The 17,387-nt window shown below is 42.9% G+C and overlaps 1 protein-coding gene across 1 annotated transcript in view; it reads right to left on the bottom strand.

Annotated features, from left to right (window-relative positions):
* Positions 1-2,380: 2,380 nt before the first annotated feature.
* The window catches only part of PSMD1 (proteasome 26S subunit, non-ATPase 1), a 65,637-nt gene continuing 50,630 nt past the window's right edge, over positions 2,381-17,387 (bottom strand). Inside the window, exons 19-25 of the mRNA XM_063167101.1 lie at positions 14,867-14,969; positions 10,753-10,922; positions 9,548-9,640; positions 8,435-8,527; positions 5,393-5,539; positions 3,403-3,557; positions 2,381-2,600 (exon numbers count right to left, since the gene is read on the bottom strand). Of these exons, the coding sequence (XP_063023171.1) occupies positions 3,411-3,557; positions 5,393-5,539; positions 8,435-8,527; positions 9,548-9,640; positions 10,753-10,922; positions 14,867-14,969 (753 nt within the window). The 3' untranslated portion in view covers positions 2,381-2,600; positions 3,403-3,410. The remainder of the gene's footprint in view (positions 2,601-3,402; positions 3,558-5,392; positions 5,540-8,434; positions 8,528-9,547; positions 9,641-10,752; positions 10,923-14,866; positions 14,970-17,387) is intronic.

Raw genomic sequence — 17,387 nt, 5'->3', positions numbered from 1 at the left:
GTGGCACCCTGGAAATTGAGCAAAGCTCAGCACCTCATTCAGGCACCACATGACCTCAAGTGGTCACAGAGCAGCACCCTCAGCAGCCTGATCAGTAAACTGAGGGATTATGTAGAGATTAAAAAAAAAAATTGCATGTATGGGATCCTTCTATAATCTGGACATGTTTTGTAACACAAACTCTCAAAAGAACTCTGTAGGAGCATTTCTAGTCCTGTCTGGAGTCTTTTGAGCACTGTCCTGTGAGGAAACAGCCTGAGTTACACACGTGTCTCATGAGACACAGACCAGCATCTTCCTGTCCCAGGAGGAAAAAAACAGCAGCTGAAGGAGAAAACAAAAACAGTGGATGCTTTTCTATGAGTGCTCTCAATCCTTTACACAGTGAGAGAAGAAACCACAGAGTGACAGAGATGGGGAATGAGGACAGGCCAATTCCCAGTTCCCTCCTGCTGTCCCCAGTCTGGCACACATGGCCTTTTCCTTCCACAGTCACCAAAATCTCCTCTAAAAATCTGTGTGTGTAACCTTACCTCATGGCCCCAGAACAGCAGCTCAGAAATCAGTCTGCGACTGAGGTTTTGACATTTGCTTATCCTAAGGGAGCTCTGGGGAAACATCACTGCCAGAGCAGTAGGGATCTTACAAGCACAAGAGAATAATTTAGCAAGAATCAGGAGTCCTCCTCCATGGTGCCCCAAGCATACCCAGTGCCATGGTGGGAGCTGCTCTGCACACACAGATTTACACAGCCTCACTGACGACCTGCAGCAAGCATCAGGTATGTTTGGATTACCCTGAAAAATGTGCTGCAATTAGAAAAGTGTGGCCAAAAGTCCCATGAAAAGCAGCATTGTTCACAGCTTGGCCAAAGCACCAATGCAGGACTTTAGGTCCTTCTGAGCCAGATGTTCCCAGCATTTCTACTTGGACCATAGAAATCCTCTAGCAATATCTGGCCTCTGGCAGGTTGCTGAACAGCCTGAAATGAGGAGTTTTCTCCTCCCAGTGTCTTTCCCTCTCCACAGTATTTTACAACACAAGGCATTACTAACAAATTACCTGAAAGACATCACACACCATTATTGGTTGGCATTGGCAGAACATGCTGGAGTAAGGGATACAGGTATCCATTCAAAGGGAAGGAATTGCAGCACCAGAAGACTCACCAATGTACATTTGTCCAGCTTCTGTTTCTTACACCACAATACCAAGTCTTTGACCACGGGATTGAAGCAGTGCTTCCCTCTTTGTTTCCAGGTTTACTGACAGTAACATTGTCTGTAGCCATTTCAGGTTCTTGGCTCCATTCCTGGCTCCACTCCATTGGAGAACAGATCTGGATGATGCTGAGAACTGCAAGCTCTAACCAGTAACCTGAAACATTTCAACTTGAGGGACTTCTGCCTGAAGCCTAGGATGCAAAAATGGCTTTCAGTCCCACATCTCTCTCAGTATTCCTTAGCTTTGCAGAGAACAAAGGCAGACTATCCCATTGCTATAGTAGCTTTCAAAAAAAATAAGCCATCTGCTGGAGAAGCTCCCAAGCACTACATGCAAGATTTATCTTCCATTATTACCAATGCATGTGAGATGGTGGTATGTTCATGTGGATAAAATACTCTCCCCACACACAGATGCAATAAAAACCTCATTCCATTTACATGCTGTTTCCAATAATGGAGCTTCACCCAGCATTTGCTGGCAGCAGACCAGGGCTGCAGTCCCTGGCTTGCTGCTGAGACACCCTTTGAAGTGTTACAGCCCAAAAGGTGAAGGGCCAGCTGGATAGTGAATGGTGGAGCACCATTCTTTCCTTCTGACTGCTCCTCATTCCATATCCTTGACTAAAATTCCCCCTTAGCTAATGAAACACATCAGTGTGACAAGTTACATGTCTGGGTCCACTCCATCTAGGCCTGCAGTGTAACCTGCTAGATCAGCTGTTTTGCTCATATTTGGTGAAAGCACACACACAAAAGAAAAGGGTTTCTGTGAAACAAGGAGAAACATGCCCCTCTTTCCCCATCATTAACAACCAGAGCCCTTCTGTCAGCCCCACAACATCACATGAATACCAGGATAAGCAAGGGGAAAGATCACAGAGGGAATCTGGAAGCAAACCTCATCTGTGCAGCTGCTGGCAAGCAGAGACCTGCCCTCTGTGGCATCAATGCTATGGCTGGGCCAGGCTGCAGTTGTGACCTTGCTCATCCTCAACAAGTGCAGAGGTGTGCACAGATCCTGATAATTGTACAGAGGAGTCAATCAAGCTCTGCTGGACAAAGATGCACAACTTGAGTTTAGTTTTTAACATTTGGGGAGAGCAAAAGTTGTTAGCTTCTCTTTTTTTTTTTTTTTTTTTTTTGGTTTAAGCAAGTTTTATGTCAAGAGCTTTTAATATATTTATTTGAAAACAAGGTTTTGTGAAAGAGTACACTAAATAGCATATATCTGTTCTTCAGCCATAAAACACGGACTATCAGCTTCAGCTCAGCACAGATTGGGGCTGCATGCACTGAACATCAGATCTCAATAGGAAGGTCTTCATGCCTGTCTTTCTGATATCAAGCATAGTGTCTTCTTTAGATGACATGACCCTGGAGGAGGGAGAGAGAGAAACCAGAAAATCAAATGCATTTAATTAAGGCTTCTTGTGGTGGGTCACACACACTCACCCGAGCCTGTCACTGACACAACATTTATAGTTTTTAGCAAGGAGTTTTTTTCCCTACCCATCCACCAATTCAAGTGCATAATCTCTGCTCCTGGGAGCCCTGAGACACGCCAGCCCATATTTGGAAATAAAGCAACTGGATTTCTGCCTCTCAGTGAGAAACTTGCACATCCATTCAGGCAGTTTAACCAAGGAACCTGAGAACTGCACCATTTATTGCCTGAAACAGATCTACTACTAGCATTCAGAGCCCATGACTAAAGTGTCTTTAAATTCTGCTAAGAACTGCTGGGGAGACAAGGCAACTCCAGGAAGCAGAACAGTAGTTCTGTTTTGACAAATCCTGGCACCCTGAGGTCAAGTAGATGTCAACTTTGTTATGTAAACTATTTGCCCCTCTGGGACCATCTTTCAGAAGCTGACTTGTCCCTGTGACCCCTGCACTGCTCTCTGCCCAGCCAGGCCCTACTCAAGAGCAGTTAAGCCTGCCAGATTAGAGAGCAGATCCAGTACAACTGGGTCAGGCCTGAGCAAAAAGAATGAATTTGTGGATTTCTAAGCTGCCAAACTCTTAGAATTAGGACAGAGCTTTTTTCTAAATCTGCCACAGAAGCTGTCAAAGAGCTAAACCAAGAGTGCTGAGTGCTGGTAACTGCTTCAGTTGGTACAAAGAGGCTTTTCCTTCATTGGGATTTAAAAAGAAGACTCTACACACTACACTATACCTCAGGCCTTAATCATCAATGTACTCAAAGGGCTCTGGTGGTTCAGGTTCTTGCTCCTCTTCCTCAATCTTCGGACCATGAGCTGCCACAGGTTCAACCAGCTCCTCCATATCCTCACTGGTGTCCTTCAGGATGATGATGCCTCCAATGGAAAGCTGCAAGACAAGTGCCATGAGCATTTAGAGCTGCTTGCCTCTGCCTCATGGTGGAGTGTTTGTGGCCACAGAGTCTATCCTATGCCATATGAGACTCCTCAGCAAGAATGAGTTTCAGAGAGCAAAGCATCTGACACTCACCTGGATCTCTGTCTGATCAGGACATGGAACAGGCAGAGTCTATCCAGGCTACTTTTTATATTTCTTCTATATAGGTATCAGTTCAACAGAAAGTGACATCTGAATTCACAGCTTTACCCCATTTCCAGTCTGGGGCTTTCCACATGAAAACTAATTGAACTGTAATTGCTTTATAAGGCTCATCTTTTCAGGTTTACAATACTTAGTGAAGCCTCTCTGTGTAGCTGCCTCCCAGGAGATTCTCTGAAACAGAGACTAATCTGATCACTAGTTTCCACAGAATGATGAATCCTATTAGCAGAACGTCACAAAACCAAAGGGGAATTCATTACAAAGATCACAACCAAACACGTGGGCAGGCTGCAGCACCTCCGGGAGTGAAACACGAGGCGAAAGAGGCAGTGCTGTGTCACGCCTGGCTGGGACCAGGGCTTTGGCCACAGCAGGATTCTGGGCTATAAACAGCATTTCAAAGAGGTCTTTTACTCTGGCCTTCCCCAAAGCAGAGCAAAGGTCCAGAACGGCTCCATTCCAAGAGGCTCCTTGGTTACACACCCTAATTTCAGCAAAAACTGCACTGTTCTCTTCTCTTCAAAACCTATTTATGGGGCTTGAAGGCAGGAAACTGAACTCCCTCACGAAGGACTCAGCTTCTTTTGAAATTGAAGCAAACAGACACATTTCAGTGAGTGGACACTTATTAGAACACACAGCAGATCTTCCCAATCCAAACAGAAGTTGGGTCACCTCGTTTTAAAGGGCAGAAACTAAAAAATCCTCCCACTGCTTTGCTAAAGGAGATGTTTCAAAAGCGAACAGCACACAGAGAATTCCAATGTGCTGATGGAATTCCAGGAAATCCATTTATTAAAAACATTACTATTTTCCAGGAAAAAGTATTACTACTACTGAACACCATTTTCCCATGTGTAATCCTGGAAATGAGGTTAAATCAAGCATGTTATTTCTTGAACAAAAAATAAAAGGCAGAAGACTTTGACTCAGGAGATTAACAGTTCAGGAGCCAGCTTATCAGATTTGCAATACATCTGAGCATCTCACAGAAGTTAGTTACCCCTTGGGCTGAGTGCTAAAAGATCTTCTTCATTCTCCATCTGACAATCCCATGCTCTCTCTTCTCTATGTTTATAGGAGCTGAAGGAACTTTTCTAAAGCCAGATGTAACTCAATAGTAAGTACATTCAATGAAAAAAGCCCTTCATGTAGGTGTAAATCCCACTGCAGGGTAATAAAGCTCCAGCACAAGTCCTGATGTATTTCACTGCTTTAACACTGAACCTGTACAACTTCTCAGCCCAATTTAAAGATCATGGCTCAGTCGTGATGTTTCAAAATTGTTTCCAACAATGTCATTAATACACAGAGTATGTCTGATTTTCATGCTGCACATTTGACACAGGTACAAGGAGGAAGAAAAATAAAGCAGCATTGGCATGGTGAAAAGGTTTGCAGCAGCTGTGATGCTCTCCCAACTAGAACTGCCTGTGACCATTTGCAAAGAGGGACATTAAAAAAGGAAATATGTCGACAGCAAAGCTGAAAATCTCTGCAACATATTCCAGTGCTGCACCAGCTGTGAGTTCTCATGTACACACAGAACTTCTGGGCCTTACACACAAGCCCAGCCCTGGGAATGCTCTGCCAAGCACATGGACTGGGAAGGTGACACTTACTGGTTTGAAAGGCTGGTACCGGCAGCTCTCTGTCATAGTGAGAACTTTGAGCTGAGCAGGCATGACTCTGGCTGGGTTGTCCAAAAGCTGGAAGTTGGGTTCAGGCTCTTTTTTCTTTTCTTTTTCATCCTTCTTTTCATTCTCATCCTGTGGAGGGAGAAGAAAAGATCAACATGATTTCAGCAGCAGCCTCTAACCTTTCACAGTTCAGCAGGGCAATGTACAGTCAGGCAGCAATCCACAGTGTGGTGAGAAACCATTCTTTTGCTGAGGAACATGCTAATATTTATCTATCAGCTGGCACAGAAAATGCCAGCGTGGATCTAAGTGCTCTTGACAAGGCAATGGCTCACTCTCAGCTGCAGATGAAAGCAAGTTCAGCAAGAGGTAGCAGTGGAACAGTTTAACCTCTGCTTCCCTTTCTCCTACCTTTTCTGTAAACTCACTCACCACTTTTTGTCACAATTGAAGATTCTTTAATATCATTACTGAGCATATGAAAATTGCCAAAAGCTGCCCTTGTATTTTTACAGCTATAAAGCTGTCACTGACATTTCACAGTACTGGCAGTGACAGCAGTTCACCCAAAATGACTTGACCTCAGCAACTCGCATGGGAATTACAGTGAATCCCTCCCTTGTCAATGACTCAGCAGTTAGAGGCAAAAAGCAGAAGGAAAAAACCACTATCCTTTACATACTTCAAAAGGTGGGTCATTTATTCCCTCTTGCTCAGAAACATTTGAGTAGCAAACAAAAAAAAAAAAACAAAACAGAAAAGATGGGAACAACCAACAGGAAACTATTGGGAACACCACTGAATGCATGGCATGTCCTGTAACAGCAGACAGGACTTTCTCTGGCACAGCAGCTGCTCATTGCTCTGCAGATCCCTTGGAAGCTATGGATTACTAGTCACATAACAGGAATAAGAGGGAAACATGAAAGCAATGATACCTCTAAAACATTAGGACAGTGGCAAAACACTCAACTCAAACACAGCAGGTGGCAGCAAGCTCCCTGTTTGCAATCCTTGCTTTTCTGCTCGATTCAGCCAAATAAACTTTTCAAAAATCTGGCTACACACAGAGACAACATGTGAACCCCTTCTAATATACTGCTTCCTCTCAATACCTGCACTTAAATGTAGGTTGTAGCAATTTTAGAAGAAATATGCATCTATTCAGCACATTTTGCTTACTACATAGAACTGTAAGAATAATTCAAAGAAAAGGCAATGTTTGGTGACAAGGAAACTTGACAAAGGAGAACAAAACCAAAACCCAGAGATAATACCTTGTATGTGTGAGATAATGAATTTTCTGGGCCAGCTGCATGACATTCAGTGCCTACAATGTGATCACACCTATGTAGGTCTGGGAAGGTTATTTTACATACAAACATTTGATCTAATGCCACATTAGATGTGGGGTTTGTTAGACTAAAATTTAAATTAAAGAGGCCAAAAGGGAAAGCACCTGGCGGTTGCCAGTGGCTGAACATGGGGCAGCACGTGCTCAGGTGGCCAAGAAAGTCAGTGGCATTGTGGGTTGTGTCAGCAGCAGTGTGCACAGCAGGACCAGGGCAGGGACTGTCCCTGTGCTTGGGACTGGTGAGGTCACACCTTGAACCCTGTGTCCAGTTTTGTGCCCCTCACTACAAGACAGACATTGAGGTGCTGGAGTGTGTCCAGAAAAGGGCAACAGAACTGGGGCACCAGACCTGTGAGGAGCATCTGAAGGAGCTGGAGGGGCTCAGCCTGGAGAAGAGAAGGCTCAATGGGGACCTTATCACTGTCTGACTCCCTGACAGGGGGTGGAGATAAGTGGGGGTCATTCCCCCTGGTAACAAGACACAGGACAAGAAGAAATGACCTCAGGTTGTGCCAGGGGAGGTTTACGTGGGATATTAACAAGAATTTCTTCTTCAAAAAGGTTGTCAAGCACTTGAAGAGGCTGCCCAGGGGAGTGGTGGAGTCACTATCTTTGGTGGTATTTAGAAGATGTGTAGATATGACTCTTGGGGACATGGTTTGGTGGTGACCTTGGCATTTCTGGGGTCAAGTTGGACTTAGAGGTCTTTCAAACCTAAAGAATTCTATGGGTCCACAATGCACTTTCAGCTTACAGTTGTCCTTGGAATATTTCCATTTATGAGCAGGGCACAATTGAAAGGGTCTTTTGTCAGTACTACAAGAAATTTAGCTGCCGTATGTTTTCCGAAATACAGCAACCACCAAAAATCCATTTCTCCATTACTCAGCTTGCTCCAGGATAACACATTATTCACAGATGAGGATGACAACTTCCTGTGTCAGGTCTGTGAGCTGAAAGAAATCATTAGAGGACCAAAGCAATCACCATAACTACTGAGTAGCTTATGGAACCTGTGCTCAAACCTCAGCTGGTTCTGAGCTGGGTGTGGATAAATGTTTGGCATTTTGATGGATGGGCAAAGCATGTAAGAGACTGCTGCCAAAAAGGTGACTGTTTCAGAATAGGAGGTTAAGCATGTGGAAAACCAGAATGTTTAAACTCTTCAGTGCTCTCAAGGTGAATTAGACACAATCAAGCAACTGCTACAACACTCCTTTTTAAAAAGTCAGAGGTCCCAAGGATGCAAAATTACTAAGCCTTTTCTGCATTAGTAAGAAAATTACTTGGATAAGAGAGAAGATTCCTCTGAGTCTAAAACCAGCAGTTCATGAAATAATACTCATAAGGTTTATGCAGTTAAAGGCACATAAACCTGTCAAAACAAGCTTCTGCCATTCAGGAAGTCAGTTACTTAACAACACTGAGGAAGATTTATTTGTCAGAAATAACAGATTCAAAATTAATAGCACCTCTTGCTTTTAACAGTGCACACACAGACTAAAGGTGCTCACCAGTGTCTGCAGCAATGTGTGTCAGTGCTTTGCTCATAACACAGGTTGCAAGAGGACAGAGATAAGTGTGTGTCAACTTTCCTGACACACCTTCCACATTTATAAGGGTGGGAGGGAGGGGGAAGAAGACATTTAAAATTCAATGTGTGCACCCACCACTTCCATCTTTTCCTCTTCTTTCTTCTCTTTCTCCTTTTCCTTCTCCTTCTTCTTGGCTTTTGCAGTGATGGACAGCACAGCAGTGGAAACCTGGATATGGCAACAGATGAGGCATTCAGTGTGACCCAACACAGTATACTGAGTTTCAGCCCACCAGGTTGGAGTTTTTTGGGAACAAATGGCAGAAACTTTCTGAGAGGGTCAGGAAACAAGCATTTGTCATGTTGCTGGTGAGAATAAATGTGGGCTCTTAGCACATTTTAACTTTTGGCCAGGGAAGTTTAAAGAAAAAAGATTTGTCCAATTCACATCCTATTCAAAGGCAAGAAAACAGCTATAAGCAGTGAGCTTTGCCTTTCATCAGGGTTAATTTCTGGATTCCTTGGTGGCCTGGAAATCTGTCCTGTCCAGCAGTCAGTTCTGGTAAGATGTTTTACAGTTTTCACACCATGTTGTTCATCAGCATGACATGCCTGAGGTCTCCATTACTCCACAATTGTTCCCTAAGGGCTGCTCTGCCTGCTGCCGTGCTCTGCTCAACAGCTTTTACCATCCTGTTCCAGGAGACAAATTGCTTCCACTATTGTCCCACTTGTGACCCCACAGGTCTCATCTTCTCCTTTTCAATACCGAGATATTCTCAGTGCCACACTCACCTTTCTGCAATCTATGGAACTGACAGCAATTATTCTAGCACATGGGCCCACTGCTCCTTCCATATGGGACTATTTGAGAAATGTCTCACCTAATATTTTCAATGGTTGCACTGGAGCAGCAGTTTGGAGCTCAAGTCACAGAACAGACCCTGCTGTGCTGGGTGCTGCACATACAAGTCTGTAGGGGATGGAAAGCAGTTTTTTTATTCAATACTTCTGCTTGACCACTTCAGACAAGGGAGGTTGCAGCAATTCAGTAGCAAAGCACTTGTATGCCACAATCATCAACAGTCCCAGGCACAGCAGGAAAATTTACCTAGAATTTTCTTTTGGAGACTAAGCACCTGCCAATTTTTCCTTTGCTCTTTAGATTCCCTAGTAGTACCACCAAAGTCAATGTTTATACTAGGAGGGAGAAGAGGTTAGTCTTTACACAGAAAGCCAGCTCAAATACCTTTTCTTTCTCCTTTTCCTTTGGTACCTCAAGAGGTGGGGGGTAGGCAAATGTGGACGGCTTACAGTTGGACTTGTACTGGACTTTTGGCATCTAAGACAGAGAGTTTAAAACAATGTTAGAAACTAGAAAAGCAGGGGGGAAATCCACAGCAGAATAATTACTTTAGCTTCATTTTCCTTCCAGCAGAGACAAACACAGATCCACTAAAGAATACAAGCTTCCCCTTCTCCCTCTCCGGAAGCTGAGAAACTGTTATCAGTGGCAGTGGTTCAACTAGAACAATGTTATTTAATTATTCTATAATTTGACTCTGGCAAGCTCTCCTAGCCCTCTCAATACACTCTATCCTATTCACACCATGCTTTATTTTCATTGCTTCAAAGCTTTTGTGGTTTTGATGTTGTTGCTGTGTTTGTGTGTATAAACACAAAATTGGTTTAAGATCTAAGTGAAGATCTGCTCTGTCAATGCACACGAGGGCAAAGCAAGCACTGACACTCCCTGCCAAAGGACTGTACATTTGGGGGTCAGTTACCAGGGACACACATTCTCTTACTCTTGGCTACTTAAGCAAGGGTAGAAAGCATCTTCTGATAGCCAATCCAAGTTCTTAAACACCTCCATGCTGTCACACACAGAAGTTTTTTTCTGGAACTTCCTAGCTTAGTTCTTCAGCACAGGAGACCCAGCATGGTACACAGCTTTACAGGGGCTGTGCCACAGCTGAAGAACAGATGCACAAGAAAAGTGCAGTGCCCATGGCTGCTCAGTTCAATGTTTAGTCCCCAAGGAATCCAAACAAATCCTCTTTTCCCACTGCTAGCTTTCCTAGGGGAGAACATCACATAATTTATCTGGGAGGCCAGGGGGGGCAACACACTTTTAAAAAAATAACCCTGACCTTCAAGAGTGATAATGGGGTGGCCTCTGCCAAAATACTCTAAATAGAGTTCCTTTCTTTTTAAGCTACTTTGAAGTAAAGAGGTCAGTGTCTGCTCTCTACATTTTTCTTGTTCCCATTCCCACCACCAGCTCTGCAATTTAAGCCTGCTTTTCAGATTTCTTCCAGTTAGTTTGTGCCTTTTCTGGCACAAACAAGTCAGAAACATGCAAAGAAAACCAACAAATCCATGACCACGCCTTGTAGACCACTCAAATATTCCAAGCAACTTTTCAGTCTTTTCTCCCTTCTCATTACATACCTTAAGATCCTTGTTAAGGCCAATGACACAGGTTGGGGTGAACGCCAGTGACAGAAAGTGTGACAGAGGGAACCAGAACCAGAACTGGGTGAAGACCAGAACCCCCACCACAGAAGGCATGTGTGTATGTCCTGTCCTCGACTGCAGTGAAATGGTTACATTATGGCCCCCTGTAAGGAATCATGAAAGTCAGTGAATTATTGATTCCTGGGTACTCCACAAAGATCCTTGAGCAATGAATGTCCAACTGCTGCTGTCAAAGGCCTGCACAGGCCACAGTGCTGCCAGTTTCCTCCTCTGGAACATATCTCCCTCTTTATTGTGAGCTCAGCTCACTCAGTAAAGCAGATGTACACCACAGCGACCACACTGCTCCAAAGTACCCAAACAATCAGGGAATACAGCTCTTCTTCCATGCTCATTTTGCCAGGATACAGGTTAGACAAAAGTACAGGCAGTGAGAGGGAGAGGAAAAGACAAACTTTGTCATAAACAGTTTTAAAACATGGCATATAAATGATCCCCAAGATGAGGCTCAAGAGGAACACAGTACATATACAACTGAGCACATAGAAACTTTTCTTTCTGTGACTGCCTCCCTGAACTATCAGTTATTGAGAAGAAATATGCCTAGGTTTTTATCTTACACCATCTCAGTAGAAAAAAAAATGTAAACAGCAGCAACTTCAGAAGTTGTTTCTAGACATTATCAATCTAAGCTGCACAGAGACAAGCTCCTGCAGCCTTTGCAGAAAAATTACATCTCTGCCAGACAACCAAGTCCTAGATTTGTACTTGCAAAGCAGAGACCCAAACAACTCCCTATGTTGATGTAGTGCAGAAACATCGAGCTAGAAAGAAAATTGAAAGACTAGACTTGCAGACAGAGTGAGAAAGTGTTAATCTGATCTTCTGTCTGCTGATAAGCACAGTGCATTGAGTTGAAGAGGGCACCAGGCAAGTCCATTACCGCTGACAAGAGCTGGTGCACGGAGGTTAACTTTGTTAAAACACCAACACCCATTCCTCAGGCCACTTTATAGCTGAAAAATCCCAAACTGGAGTAGCTTTTCCCAGGCTTGCACAAACAGCCACCTCGGGCAGGGCCAGACAGCAATGGAGCTGAGCTTTAAAGACAAACAGAATTCTCTTCTGCTGCCAAAACTAATGAAAGCCCCAGCTGAAGCAGTACTGTCATCTTGGGCATCTGTCGGTCAGTCCAGCAGAGGCAGTGCAAGGTGGGACATTTTGATGCCCTCCTGTAGGATGTTCTGCCTACATTCTATCTCCTTCCTCTTCCTTTTTGGTAGCAATAGATCTCCTGCTGTTTGACAGGAAAACTCCCTCCTGCTAGGTCTTGAAGAAAGACAAAGATACGGCCCTGTATTTTTCTATGCTATGTCTGCTCTGCTGCTTAGTATTTTCTCTGATAACAATCTCTTGCCTTTTCATCTGAATTTGCCACAGGGCTGTGGGGGGACTGCCTGAGGTCTTGTGCTATCCTTAAACGTGTCAAGCAGAGCACACTCAAATTTCTGGTGTTCTCCTCCATCTTCACTTTGAACTTTATTTTACTGCATCACTGTGGTTATCAGCAGATATTCTGAATCAAGCAGCCCAGTGAATGTTGCACAAGCAGCTTAATTGGACTTTATCAAACTTTTGCACTTTAATTTTCAGAATTTTAACTTATAATTCAGATAAAACATAGAATTACCCAATCTCTGGAATTTCCTGAATGAGCAACAGATTTAATATTCAAAAGATGCTGTCATGCTACTTTTTTCTGCTGTTTTATACCCACAAACAGTCCACCCTCACTCCCAGGAATTTGCAGGGAGCAGGAAAGGTGGGGAGGCATAATACTGCACAATTGTGATTTATCTTCATGATTAAATAGCAGCCCTGACTGCCTGGAAGGGAACACATTCCAGATCTTTGGCTGGATGAATAAAAGTTGTAACATGATGCCTGGAAAAAAACATTTAAAAAACACTTAAGAAAAATTCCAGGGATCCTTGTACTATAAGGTCCATCCCCCAAAATTCACACTGCCACTGGGGCAAGGGGGGGAGGTTGGGGAAAAACCCCAAGCAATAAGCTAAATTTAGTAAATTTATTGTCTACTTTTTTCTTATTTTATTAAAGAAAAATGTTGCTGCTGGGGCTTATCAATGCCCCAGCAATGGCAAAGACCAAATTCTTCATTTCCAATTCAGTGCTCCCAAGGTACCCCACTCCTTCCATTAAATTACCAGCCTACATGGCTGCCTCATTGTCAGTGCAAAAATCCCACCTCCAGCTCATTTCCCAGGCATACACTGGAAATCCTGCACTTCTAATCCAACCCTGTCATTGGAAAAAAATTGGGCTTTTCTCCTCACTCCACAAAAAAAAAAAAGATACAAAACTAAATTCAATTGCCCCGGCTGTGGCAGATAACACAAAGAATATTTTCCTCCTGGTAATAATAAATTCTGTAACTCATTGTTTCAGATAAGCACTTCCAGTTGTATAGGAAGGATAAAAAGAATTTGTTCTTTTAGGAGGCTCTAATGAAAGTGGCAATAGGTTAAGAAAAGGAGTTCACAGCCTTCCGTGAGTCTCTCAGCAAGAAAAAGAGGTTAAGGTTGGCATAAATTCCCATAAAGTTTATTAAAACAGGACATTTCTGGTTTCCAAATCATTATACAATACATGGGTGACACAGGAGGCAAATAAGGCTTTAGTTGTATTTTTATGATTTAATCTTAAGGGTCAGAATTCAAAACAGGTTTGTACTGCTGAGAGAAAAATCCCAGAGCCAGCTAGTCCCTGACTTCCCAGGAACTGACTGTGAGTATGGGAACGACCAAAATTATTCTGAGAGTCTCAAGCCAAGAACATTGCTCAGCCTGAGCTCCAGGAGGGGCACCAGGAGGCAGGAAGGTGGTGCCTGTTACTGAGCAGGCCTGGTCCTCTGTGACACAGCAGCCTGACATGGCCAGCAGGGAAGCTTTTTAAACCTCATTCCATGCAGAAAGGAGCAGGCAGCACCACGTTCTTCTCCCCCCCATGGCACAGCCTGGAGGTGCAGGGATTTCACACAGACCCTGCACCCACTGCAGGCTGCTGTGCCTGAGCCACAGCACAGAGACAAATTCTGAGGCTCCTTTGCTTGCAGACTTCAGGACTAATCTTGATCTCAAGAGCACAGCAAAAATCAGCTTGTTTCTGCCTATTACACGGGATAAAGAGGTGCATGGCAAGAGAAAGCCTCAGCACAAGAGACCAGATGGGAGAAATTGTGTTTGGAAACTTGCAAAAGAAGTGCCACTGACAGACACAGCACTGCACAAATGCTACCTCAGCAGAAGGAAAAATTCAAAACATTGTCTGTCCTCTTTGCTTACAGAAACTGTCCTTAATAGGCCCTGTAACTCAGCCCTTGTGAAATCATAATGGCCTTAGAGAATCCTCTTCCTGACTCAACACTGAGTCATTAACATTCATGAAATGATGTTTTCTTTGCTAGAAAATGGTAGCAGTAGTCTGTGAAACTAACTGGGTCTTTTGAAAAAACACTGATGCAGTTAACTGTGCTTCCTCCTTTGTGCAACCTCTTTTAATAATCATGAAAGTAGCAAAAACTAGTTATTAAAGACATATATAAATATATAAACTTATATAAGATTTTTAAAACTGGTTATGAAAAGTTTTAACAGAAAAAGAAAAATATGAAGACTGGATACCACATGATTTCTGAATTTCTGGAGCAGATGATGATTTACAAAAATAAAGCAGCAACTTACCATGCTATAATAAATCAACATTCAGGGTGACAAAACAGACTTAGAGAAGAAATATTGTATTTGTCCAGACTTCTGGACATAAATTCAGCCCAAATGACTGGGCTGAGTCTCTCCTAGCAGAAACATGCTGACATAAGCTGAAACTACAAAACAAGGTTATTTCTTTAATTAGCTAAAATTCCTTGAAAACTGAGATTTCTTGCTACTATGACACGACAGGCATAAAACCAGCATCTCATCTCCCAAATTAAATTTGCTGTTACCATGATTGCAACCAAACAAGTTTAAGAAATGTTAGCAGCTTTAAATGTTTGAGGAATTACCTGCATCCAAAATGCCTTGTGCCAGGATTGCTCCAAACTTTGCCATAACATCATCGTGCTTATCATTGATCACTTTGGAATAGAGCTGCCTGAACTGGCTGACCTGGTTAACAATAATAAAAAAGAAAAAGAAAAAGAAAAAGAAATTATAAAACTGACTGCATGAGTCAAATTGTCCGTCTTTAGTAGAGCGTTGTCAATTTTGCACCCTGCAATGACATTTGCATTTTCAACAACTTTAGTCACTGGTATTACAAGTCACTCTATTAATAATTAATTACAGAGATTTTCTCCACTTGAAGATATCCATATATTGATTTTAAAATATTCAGGATGGATGTGCATTTCCAAATCCCATTTTGCAAACCTTATAGGAATACCCTTAGAATCTCTAGGGTGTCACTGGAATAAAAGACCAATTGATGAGTTTGTAGTAGGAACTATTCTATGTTCGTATGTGACTGGCACTGCACTTTAATAAAATTACTCAATTTCCTATTGCTGAAAACCTACAACTTTTTCCATTATTCCTACACAATATTTCTGCTGTACCAATAATGCCCCTATGATGCATCATCAGCAAATTTTGCTATTTCACTCCCACCTTTTAAGTGAGAATCATTAAAGAAAATATTTAATAAAGTAACAGTTTATGTATTATATGTTCACCACAATATCTTAAGTACACAGTAAAGGAAATTGGTAAATCTTTGCTTATGTTATCATTATGCCCTTGAACGGTTTCATCTTTCACTTTACCAAGTATTGAAGAGACAGAACAGTATCACATCCAGCAATATCTAAGGCTTTACCATAAATTAATAACCTATGTCTTTTAATCTATGCAATGGAGCAACGATTTAGCTTGAGTATAATTTTTCTAGCTGAAAAAACAGACCAGAAAATCCCAGTCTGCAATCCAGTCAAAACCTGGGAAGCCACATCACACCCACAGAACATCTGGAAGAGTATTTATATTTATCTCGTTTTAAAATTAATTTTAATCCAGATACTCATGTGACATTTTGTCTTCCTTTTTTTTTCTTTTTTCTTTTTACATACTAAGCCTTCGTTTGACCATCTCAAAAGCAAAGGAGACATTTTTGAATAGAATTCTTCCAAGATGTCTTTAACATGCTTCTCCCCACTACTGGCCCATTTTGTTCCTGGTATTCTAAATTCTCTATCTACATCTGCAGCCACAAAAGAGAGGACAAACTTTTAGCTCAAGGCAGTAGGGCCAGACACTGCCAGCAGAGACACTGAGCAGTTTTGATAATTTCAAACACAGTTGAAGTTTCCAAGCATAAAACCTTAATTCCAGACATGCCTCACATCCATAGAGCGTGTGCTCTCCAGGGACACCAGTCAGCTTTGCTCAGTGACAAGTGTCCTACAAGGCCAAGCTTCAACATGACCACTAGGAAGGGGCTTTGGCACAGCCTCTGATGTTCCCAGAGCCTAAATGTACCTGGGATAGAGGCTTAAACACTGACCAAGAACTCAGGACAGCACCCAGCACTACTGGTCCCCATCCATGCAGGACACTGAGCTCCAGAGCTGTGCCAAGGAGGGTCAGCACAGGGCACCAGGAGCAGCCTTCAGGCATCACTCCCATCACATGTGGCCTGTCTGGGGAATCTCAAGCTTTGCAGAAAGCTTTCACACCTGTTGTGACAAACATCCATTCATACAACTGAGTCAGTGACACGAGAACTGTGCTTGAGAATAACATTTTCTTAAACTGGGATTCATCAATGTAAAAAATAAATATTGAAACAGAACGAAGAGATGTCTGAGGGGATGAATCACACTGCAGGGGTTTCTCAGCAAGGCACAAGATCAGATTCCCCTCTAAAAGCACATCTGAGCCACGAGGTAATCCTGCAGCCAAGGCAATGCTAGCAGTGCATTTCACATGTGAAGTTTTGACCAGTGGCAGTAAGAAGTTGAGCCCAGACCTTTGAGATATTATGTCCAATATCTGGGGTGGAAACAGAAGACAGAGACCATCTCTCCAACCCATGAGCATTAAACCCAAGAGCTGCAGCAGTGCTTGGCAGCCCTGCACACCCTGCACAGTTCAGAGTGAGACCACGCTTTCTGCAAAAGAGTTTTCAATGCAGGGTACCTTATCACTTCACTTAAAACACAGATGTCCTAAATGAACAGACACTCTCTAGGTGACATCTTCCCTGCCTTCACTCCTACAGCCAGTAACCCAGTGATACTACTTGTCACCTCAACTCACTCAGCACTGATGGCATCTAACCTGATTGAGCCACTTTGTGATACCAGAAGACATTAACGTTCATACAAGCAAGTCCAGTCCTGCTAAATAGAACTGCATTAAAATGGCTGTTTCACACCAATGGACAGTCTCATTACCATGAAGCACCAGAGCAACAGCTGAACAAAACAATTCTCTGGAAGAGCAGCATGCATTTATTAGAACTGTCAGGGGAAAACAGCAGCTATGTCCAAACTTCTAATTTGTGTGCTAATATTAGTTCTCTACTCA

This window comes from Melospiza melodia, chromosome 12, assembly GCF_035770615.1.
Source record: "Melospiza melodia melodia isolate bMelMel2 chromosome 12, bMelMel2.pri, whole genome shotgun sequence".
In the NCBI taxonomy this organism is placed as follows: Eukaryota; Metazoa; Chordata; class Aves; order Passeriformes; family Passerellidae; genus Melospiza; species Melospiza melodia.
This window is presented reverse-complemented; position numbering and strand designations above follow the sequence as displayed.